Source organism: Quercus suber, unplaced genomic scaffold (assembly GCF_002906115.3).
Source record: "Quercus suber isolate HL8 unplaced genomic scaffold, Cork oak 2.0 scaffold_283, whole genome shotgun sequence".
Taxonomy (NCBI): domain Eukaryota; kingdom Viridiplantae; phylum Streptophyta; class Magnoliopsida; order Fagales; family Fagaceae; genus Quercus; species Quercus suber.
Window position 1 is genome coordinate 12,861 of NW_027069739.1, and position 10,542 is coordinate 23,402.

General features: G+C 34.7%; 1 protein-coding gene across 1 annotated transcript; it reads right to left on the bottom strand.

Annotated features, from left to right (window-relative positions):
- Positions 1 to 549: 549 nt before the first annotated feature.
- Positions 550 to 7,447, bottom strand: LOC112011602 (uncharacterized). Its single transcript, XM_065781925.1, has 6 exons — positions 6,983 to 7,447; positions 6,300 to 6,470; positions 5,007 to 5,177; positions 4,739 to 4,918; positions 3,845 to 4,306; positions 550 to 1,968 (listed from the first exon to the last, which is right to left on the bottom strand). The coding sequence occupies exons 1-6, from the start codon at positions 7,280 to 7,282 to the stop codon at positions 1,042 to 1,044; spliced, it is 2,211 nt and encodes a 736-aa protein (XP_065637997.1). The 5' UTR covers positions 7,283 to 7,447; the 3' UTR covers positions 550 to 1,041.
- Positions 7,448 to 10,542: the final 3,095 nt, after the last annotated feature.

A 10,542-nucleotide genomic window follows, 5' to 3' on the forward strand; every position in this document is an offset into this window, starting at 1 on the left:
AAATTATAGCATAGTGCTACAGTGCGGTCTCAAAAATGAGATCGCACTGTAGCAGTATTGCAAAATTTTTGGCATATACCATCTTTGATAGAGAACGTTTTTGAGTTACAAATGCTAAAAAATAAAAACATTTTTTAGCTTATACCATGCTTAATGGAAATGATCTTATGACCTCTTATAATAACATAATAATTACAACTCTATTTAAATGTTTAATCTTTTGTTTCTCATATTGATGATTTTTAAAGAATAATTTTGGTTAGTTTTGTTTTCTAATCTTCCCTCCCTCTGACTAAAACCATGGCTCCGCAGCTGGATTTAGTGCATAACAAAATGGTACTACAGTTTCTAAGGGGTGGTAAGAGAATCTAATACGAACAATGAATCAATACATAAAAGAAACAATCCATGCATGATTTGCATAAAACATGCAAACATCAGGTGCTTCAACCAACAAAACGAACTATATGTAAATCACGTCAAATGAGTTAATTTTCATGAAAAGTCCAATCATGATTCAATGGATTATATATCTAGAACAAAACGACAGCAAAAAACAACGGCTTATCCCATATATATAAATATATCATATGTGTACATTTTCTTATATTTGGTGCTTCGGTCACCTATTTGAATCTTTGTTAACTATTTATCTTTTCGTACACAAGAACCCAAAAAAAAAAAAAAAAAAAAACAAAAAACATTATAGAGCAACTCTAAATTCAGAAATAGGTAATGGAGATGGAGAATCATTGAACTAGGCAGATAAATGTGATTCCATCTGGCCTGTCCAATCATGTCCATATTATTCAATCCATTCCCAGCTGTAGCCTGTAGCTAAATACCAACTCACTTTAGGCCCTCATGTTTGGTCACTATACTTCTAACACCAACCCTTCTCTTTCTTTGCTTCTCTTTGTAGGAGTTCAATCCAAATGACTACCATCCAAAATGTATGTGATTGTATGAACATGACTGCTCAGCTCCCCCCTTTCAATTCTTTGGTGATGACTATATGCTTATGATTATCCATATTGATGATTATTCTACTCTCCAAGCATAGAAAAATAAGGAAAACCTGGAAGACCCACATGCATTAACTTCTTCTCCTGAGGCAGTACTGGCTTCCTGAGTTGACAAATGTGTTGATGTCAATGTTGTTGTTGATGATGATGATGATGGAAATACAGATGATGAAATTGGCCTAAATAAGAATAGACCATGCCTTGTACCAGAGCTAAAGAACCAGTCATGGACATCCCAATAAACTTCTACTTTAGTTTTGCTTACACTGATGGACTCATTGCCTCTAAACTTCCATTGAAGATGCTCAATATGAACAGCTAGGTTCCCATCTATCTTAATCTCCATTTGTGGATCAAACCCACCTAAGGATTTGTCATTGCTAATAGCATTTTTGCACTCAATAGAGAGTTCATGAATGTTACCTTTCTCTTGAAATTTGGCCCTTGTGGAGAATTTCTTTCTTCCAAACACATGTTCCTTCCTTGTAACCAACATTGGCTCGATGAGAGCTGGCCTACAACCCGTTTTTCGAAAGGCATCTTTCTTTAGATCACCAACAATTAACACTACCTCTTCTTCACAAACAATGGCAACATAGTAACCTGATTGTGGCTCAATCTTGCCATTGAATATTGCAGCTTTAAGGTCCCAAACCACATAGACTGTCTTACCATCAACCATAAATTTCTTGGAGCCTTGTTTCCTCCAAAAGTACCACGGCTTGAGCTCAACCTTGCACCTATGATGCTCATCCCCATCTAGTCCTTCAACTGAAACAGATAGGCCATGTAGTAACATATTCTTGCACCATGTAATGGTGATCAGACGACACTTACCGGCAATCTTTGTTTGGTACACTGACATAACTAAACTTTGGCCTGACCTGATTACAGTTGCTGGATCGTCAGCTGGCCTCTCACCAGATGAAAAGCAAGCAGGAATTCCAATTGAATCATGCATGGTACTCTATTAAGGTATAAGAGAATTGATCAAATTTTTTAATATAGAAAAGAGTACAACTTTGGACTAAAACTAAAAGATAAAGCACTTGGCAAGCTGAGAAGGATGAATGAATTGGATCAAGAAGAGAACACAGCTCAATTTCTAAACAGGTAGTTTGAAGTTAGGAGGAGTGAGGATAAGGGTGGAAGGAGCAACACATTTTATATTCAATTATGTGCAAAGCCGTGTATGCTTTTCTATCAGTGTTCTGTTCCCTTTTTCTGTTTTCCCAACTTTTTCCTTCTCCAAAGTGATTTGGATTCAATGTAGGCTTTATCTCCAAAAATTATCTTTCTCATAAGTGGTAAAAGGCAAAGTAACACCTTTTCGTTGGTCTTGAAGTTCATGTGATAAGTGTACCAACCAAAAGTTCATATGAGCATGTGGGTGGGTAAAATTTAAAAAGGAGGCTAGTGATGAAAAAGATGTACATATTAGACAGAATTTGGATTTACGATGTGGTTTGTAACAACTATAATTATTTTATGTATTTATAATTTGTATGTTTACTCGGTGGTTTCCTTAACTTTTCAGTGGAGCTGTTGTAAAAAAAGTGAATAGGAAAGGAATCTAGTGGGTGAGATGCTTTATAACGTGAGGAATCTGCAGTTTCTGTAGCAGATCTAGTCCAACTCTCAGTACTGCACTTGAGTTCGGGTAATTAGAAAATTTAGAATATAAGTAAACAGTAAAATCACTTTTCTAAAGTTCGAACATAAAAAAAACAAAAGAACACGCAGAGAAGAACAAAAGAGCTTCAGAAAGGTGATTAAGTTACAAATATAAACTCACATAGCAAAAAACAAAGTTACAGATCGTGATTGATAACTAACATGACAAACAATTGGAGTAAAAGATAAAGCTGGAGGATTATGGGGCTAAATTTTGTATCCTTGTTCTTAGAATATTGTGGAGGTTGAATCACTCCCTTACCTACATCTTGTACTACCAATGAGTTATTTTCCCATGTAGAGATACAATCATATTCTTCCATAATTTTCTATTGAATACACCTGAGTTATACAATCAATTTGAGATGGATTAGAATCCACTAGAGTTGTTGGGGTAGCTCCGCTGTGAGTTCTTAAAATCCTATTCATTTATTTTGAAATGAGTTGATTGGATTTTGCCACATCATCAATAATTTATAAAGATACCAAAATGGTGATCGTCAATCTAATCCTCTCATTTCAAAATAAATTGATAGGATTTTAAGAACTCTGGTGAATCTTAATGACAATGGAATTTGAAGACTTAATTTACTTGTCAATAATTGAGTGCTTTGTCTCCAGGATTATTAACCAACAACATTTTAATCCAGCAGCAAACCAGAATCTCAAACAGTGTATTTGATTTTGCATATTTTAAGTTATAGATATACTTGTCAATTCCTATATAGATTAAAAATCAGCATGTACATAAAAAGTGAAGAAGCAAGGGAGAAGAATTATTAAAGAACAGTGGTGGACTGGTGGTCCAGAGTTGCATCAAAGTCAGTTGCAGGCAACAGTCACTAGCACAATGCTTGATCTAGAAAGCACAAATAAAAGAAAGAGAAAAAGTTATTTCCTGCTATAATAAGCAGAATAAAAGAATCTAACGTTTAGCTAGCCCTATGTGTAGGAATTTTTAAAAAAAAATTCAAAAATTAGACATGGACTACACAACTTCAATTATCAGATATATACAGGAGAAAGGAAACTTTTGGAGCATGAGTGAAATCAACTGGTCAAGAGTAATCCATGAACTTCAGCTGTTACATCTGAAGCATGAGTGATATCAACAGGTCAAGAGTAATCCATGAACTTCAGCTGTTACATCTGAAGTGGTTCAGATCAATTATCATAACAGTGATATCATCTAAGCTACCCCTACTCACAGCAAGGCCCACAAGCTCCTCACAAGCAGCAACAAGTCCATTTGAGGTACTTTTACTCATCTTATAGCTAATGCTCTCTTTAGTTGGAGACATGGTATTCATATTTACTCGCTTGACCAATGATATTCTTCGTGACTTCGATGGAGGACTTTCATTTTCATTAGCAAAATCATCTTTGTTAGCTTTCCTTCTATTTATGGTTTTCTTATAGCTTGTAGACTGACCCATCATCCCTTTAGGTTGCCTAACCAGTGAAATCCTACGTAACTTTGATGATGGACTCACATTCACACAGCCGAAATTGTCATTATAATCTTTCTGAAGATCACTTGATGGGCCCAATTGCTTTTCAACAGTACATAATTGTTTGATTGTATCAACGGCTTCTTGGTTGCCAACCTAGGCAAGATAGTCAACATCAAAGTTAAAAATCAAATAAGAGTTAGGATATGTCAACATTGCAGCAGCTAAGAAAATGGTATCCAACTCAAAATAAATCCAATGCATAAATACGGGGAATGGCACATCTTAACATATGAACAATTATTTAAATTTGTTCATTTCCACACCAATGATCTGTGTAACAATTTATTCCAGCACATATCCTTCATGTCATGTGCCATGTATTTGAACTCCATTAAGCAGCAATAAACTTACGCCATCACTGATAACTTAACCCAGCATTTTAGCTAGATGACAAATTTTATGGATGGCATAATGCAAGGCATGCAAAATGAAGTTAACTATTAGATGATAAACCAAACATGAGCATAAAAATTAAGAACACAAAAAGGCAAGGGTATAGGACTTCCAAAAACATTGATTTCTCACCTCTTCCCATAGTCCATCAGAAGCCAAGACAAGGAATTCCATGTCCGGCGTCAGCTTTAAGATCTTTGTATCAGGCTCAGCTAGTACCCAGTCTTTTAGATGAGCATCTCCTATGCTTCTAGAAACACAAAGTATCCCATGAACTCTCCATGCTCCTCGATGAAACTCTACATATCCTCCCTTTAACAGAGTATGAAGAGACACCATCAATAACAATTACTGCTCCACCCTTTAAAACAGCTAAGTTTGACAATACAAAAATAAATACCTTATCCTCTATTCTTTTCTGTTCATCCTCTTGTTCCACTCTATGATCTCTTGTAAGAGCTTCTGCAACTCCACCTCTACAAAGAACAGCCCTGCAATCTCCCAAGTTTGAAATAAGAACCTCCTGCCCTTCAATCAAGGCTGTGACACAACAAGCACCGCTGCCTAAACCCTGTATTTTTTCAGAATAAAGAATTTAGCATATCCCCAAAACAAAAGATATAATGATGACTTATCAAAAACCAAAGGAAGCACTAGTTACATATGCACTATACCCCAAAATACTAGTCAAGTTACAATTAAAGCTCTTCGTAATAGCTTATATAGCCTAGATAGACCTAGTACAAGCTCAATGTGGGACTTAGCACATTCCTGTGTGACTTGTACTCATGTTCAATCCAATATCCATCTAGACAATCCAGGGTATCACACATTTAGCGTTTAGAATAGACACCAATAGCCAAATCAGCCACATCACTCAGTATTCTATATTATTTGCAATTTAGATTTAGTCTAAACACACACACACACATGATACAAAAACAATAACAGCAGCAGCAACCAAACCTTAGTCCCTTGGGATTGGCTATGCATTCTTAACATATTAATCAAGATTGGCCACATGTATTCCTTTTCGCCATGCATTGCTAGTAGGGGACACCCCAACACACATATGATGAAGGAGTAGCAAGTGTAATTCTTAGCACACAGCACAAAGAATGGTTGGCAAAGATAAAAATTGCAAATTAGAATTTGTGAACCAACCCCAAAAAGTCAAAACTAAGCATAGCCAAGATGACATGTCAATAAAATAACAAAAGTTTGCCTCAGCCAAAAAGTTTAAAACTATAGTCTGCATACCAATATGCATCCCATTCAATCAGCATAAACAGAGAAACAAAACTTCTAAATAAGACTTGGCAGAAAATTACATATACTCCCTCATTCTGCAAGCCCAAACCTATAATCCATATTCTCTACAAGCTATGAATAGCAGTAGCTTTTATTTACCAATAGTAACACAAACCCAAGTATAAAAGATTTGTACAATTAATAATTTCACGATCATGTAAACAAAGTATCCTGACTTGATGCATGATTTCAAATTCAAAGGCATTCACTAAGTGCTACAATCAAAGAAGCTTTACTAGTTATCAACATAAAATGAAATTCATAGTTGGTTATCAGGAGACATCAAATTGGTTCCTTTGTCATTAAGTGACTATAAGAAACAAAATTATGAGTCAAGAAACACAAGCATTTTGGAAACAGTAGAAATCCAAATTGCAATAACCTGCTTCAAGAACTCCTGATCCGTTTTCAGATAACCAGCTTTAACTGCCTCTTCCTTTGACATGGGTTCTTCAGAATTCTCCATCATTTGAAGAATGTTAGTATGTAAATTCTCAGCAACAAACTCTGCAGCTTTCTTACCTCCATGTCCATCATATACACCAAAGAACCCCTACACAATAACCAAAAAAACTCAAGAATCAGAAATTTCCATTTCAAACATTAACTCACAAAACTAAACAATCAGCCACCCCCACTTAAAAAAAGAAAAAAAAAATCATCTTTTCTTATTATTGCCAAACACCAAAGAATCCCTGCACATTAACAAACAAAAGCAAATAATCAACCACCCCCACTTCAAAAAATCCCATTTTCTTATCAATGCCAAGTACCCAAATTCTCACACCAAAGGACCCCCTACATACTAAACAACAAAACCTAACAATTAGCCAACCCCACTTCAAAAAAATCACATTTTCTTATCAATGCCAAGTACCAAACTTCTCAAACCAAAGAACCCTACATTCTAACCAACAAAACCTAACAATTAGGCAACCCCACTTCAAAAAATGACATTTTTCTTATCAATGGCAAGTACCAAACTACAAACTAAGCCTCATTTAGTACAAGTTACAACACCCAATAAATAAATAAATAGAACTCATTTTGAATTAGAAGTACTACTTTGTTTGAGTTGTTGCCATTTATGCAAGGAAGGATCTTGTGGGTGTCTTCCATGAACTTCTTCTTGCCTTTGACGGAGGAAACCCCAACAAAGCCAAACTCAGAGAAAACGCAAACGGGGTCTTGTTGGGTCGTGGAGTCTTGGGACGTGAACTTCTCTGTTGGCATATCTTGCAACACATTTGGGATCTCAATCTTGGGGGGCCTCTTCCGCTTCAGTGAAAAGCAAGAAGAAGAAGAAGAAACAGAGGGCATTGTGTTTGTGTCTTTTACAAGTGAAGAGCCTGAGTCACTCGCCATTGTTCCACAGAGAGAGAGAGAGAGAGAGAGGTTGTAACGGCTATAAAGAGAGAGGGAGTAATTTATAATTGTGTGTGGAGTGAAGAGAGGGAGTCAAGAGTAAGAAAAAAAATAATGGAATTTTGGGTTTGGAGCCGTTGGGGATAATTGGTAATTTGGTCAAAAGTTTGAACGTATGCTAGGACATTAGTTAGAGTCAGAGAGAGGGTTTTCCAAAAATATGGGTTCAATTTATAGGTGAAACCAAAAAATTAGGGTCATTCTTTGAACAGATTAATACTAGTATTAGATAAGGTCAGATATAAGACGAAAGAGAAGTTACAATTTTTAATGGTTAGTATGACTAAAAATTTATATTGTAGTTGTGGCTTGTGAGTCTTGTAAGTCACTCATGACCACTAAATTGGTCAAAAATGTATATGGGTTTGGATAACGGGTTGTCTTTAGTAGATAATTTTAATATTATTTTTTGAAAAATGTTAACGGATGTCTAAATTAGTACGTATGACTAAATTGGTCAGAAATGTATGACCACTAAATTTTGTATGGTATGTATGACTAAAGCTTTATATTGTAGTTGTGGCTTGTGAGTCTTATTAGTCATGACTCATGTTCACTAAATTGGTCAAATACGTGTGTGTAGATAACGGGTTGCCCTTAGGGCATTTTTTAATAGACAATTTTAAGAAAATTTTAATATCACTTTTTGAGAAATGTTAACTGATGTTTAAGGGCATTGGTTTAGAGAATATTTTTAGAAAATTTTTATGAAAAATGAAAAAAAAAAAACTGACCTTTTATTTTTATTTTTATAGTTTTTTTTTATATATTTTCCATGAAAATGGTATTAAAACTTTTTTAAAATGGTTTATTAACAAATACTCTATGAACACCCTAAACTGGACCCAAAATTTTCTTTTCCCATAAATGTTCTAAAAATAACCTGTTAAATCAATGCTCATGCTCTTAGAGCATTTATTAACTTTTCCCTCTCTCTCTCGCTCTCTCTCTCACTCTCTCTCTCTCTCTATATATATATATATATATTTCCATTTTCTTCTCACTTTATTTTTCTTAAAATAATTGATTGAATAGCATTTTACTAAAGAAATATACCTTTAATGTGTTCAATTTTTCATAGAATTCTACATTCAATGTTTTCAATTTTTCATTGCATCAGTCCAGCCAAGCAAATGCTTATGAAATTAACTTTCATGTGATCTGTTAAGTGCAGCGAATTTCAAAGAGTCATCAAAATGTTCACATGGTTTAATTTAACGTGCACGCATGTGTACAGAGCATGTAGATTTTTTTAGCAGGAAGGAATGACAATATATATATATATATATATTTCCATTTTCTTCTCACTTTATTTTTCTTAAAATAATTGATTGAATAGCATTTTACTAAAGAAATATACCTTTAATGTGTTCAATTTTTCATAGAATTCTACATTCAATGTTTTCAATTTTTCATTGCATCAGTCCAGCCAAGCAAATGCTTATGAAATTAACTTTCATGTGATCTGTTAAGTGCAGCGAATTTCAAAGAGTCATCAAAATGTTCACATGGTTTAATTTAACGTGCACGCATGTGTACAGAGCATGTAGATTTTTTTAGCAGGAAGGAATGACAATGCCGCCTCTGGATCCTAGTCATCAAAATGTTCACATGGTTTAATTTAACGGGCACGCATGTGTACAGAGAATGTAGATTTTTTTAGCAGGAAGGAATGACAATGCCGCCTCTAGATCCTAGTCTTGGTGAAGCTCAGGCCGCCTTACAAGCTCTCAAATTGTAAACCTCCATAGCCTTTCTTTTGTGCAGTTTCAAGATGGTAATGGAAGCTTTTCAGCACTTCCTTCCATCCCACCCTCGTTAAATTCTCTTGCCTGTTGGGATTTTTGTCATGTACCTAGTGACTTAAATTGTTGAGCCCATAATTTAGCTTCTTGGGTTACGTTTTGCACGTGGAATGGGCCTATAGACATCTTTTCTCTTTTTATTCGGTTTCCTCACTAGATTCTAGAAATGTTTGTGGGTTATCTTCTTCTCTTTCTTAGCAATATATTATTATTGTGTACGGAAAAAATGTAGATTTTTGGTAATTACGCACACGTAGTCATGTATACAAATTTGGAGTTACTGTATGGCCAAATGTAAAAAACACCACTAGGATTTGGATCAGTTCCAAAAAACACCCCTAAGGTTTTAATTTTTTCTTATAATTCTTTGAGATTTTCATATCCATTAAATTGACCCATGGGAACTAACTTCTGTTAATTCTTATGGACAGAAGAAAAAAAAAATGTGACCACATTAAGAAGACTCACCAACTTATTCACATCACTGGTTATATGGGATTTAGATCCTCTAAATTTTCTAGAGTACTCTACAAAATAGATTTTTTAAATCTTAACCACTCTTTAATGATTTAATGATCTAAATTCTGCCATATCAACATTCCACTAACAATAATCTTAATTGTTTTGTTTGCAACATTATTTTATTATTTTAAGAATATTGTAAGTGGAATGCTGACTTGGCAGAATCTAAACCATTAAATTATTAAAGAGTTGTTAGGATTTAAAGAAATCTATTAGTAGAGTACCCTAGGAAATTTAAAGGATCTGAATCCAATTACGTGATGGTCATGTGGTATTTCCATTTATAAAAGTTAAGGAAATTTAGTCACAAGGGTCAATTTGGTGAATATGAAAAGTTGAAAATCTCAAAGAATTATAAGGAAGAACATAAACCTCAAGGGGGTGTTTTTTGTAACTATCCCAAACCATAGGAGTTTTTTTTTTGGTTGTTGCATTTAGGCCTGAATATGTCTCCCTATCCCAAAATATAATAATCTAATACCATTAAAAATAGTGGAGTGGACTAAAGGACAGTGACATCCCAACACACTGAAAGGCACAATTCTAAAATTAGAGGGTGCTCCACCAACCCGTAATCTCTTTATCATAAGCATGGATATCGAAATCATCGTCTTCCATCAATGCCAACACATCCTTTATACCATAACCATTACACCTTTTATGCCTTGACTCTTGTAAATGGAAAGAAAATAAAGAAATTAATGGTCAGATTTGCTCCTATATAACGCCTAGGCCACACCACTCCAAATGTATGAGAAAGAACCCTAGAAAACTCTATTCGTTTTGTAAGTTGGCCTTTATTGAAGTGTGACTTAAGTATCAAGGAAACTTAAGTATCAAGGAAGTTTAGATTGGCACCACATCAATACTACT

Coding starts and splice junctions, on each gene's coding strand:
- LOC112011602 (XM_065781925.1), bottom strand. CDS start 7,282: ATGGCGAGTGACTCAGGCTCTTCACTTGTAAAAGACACAAACACAATG. Junction 5,178..6,299: donor ATCAGGAGTTCTTGAAGCAG/GTTATTGCAATT, acceptor GAAAAAATACAG/GGTTTAGGCAGCGGTGCTTG. Junction 1,969..3,844: donor ATCTGAACCACTTCAGATGT/AACAGCTGAAGT, acceptor GATTCAATTGGA/ATTCCTGCTTGCTTTTCATC.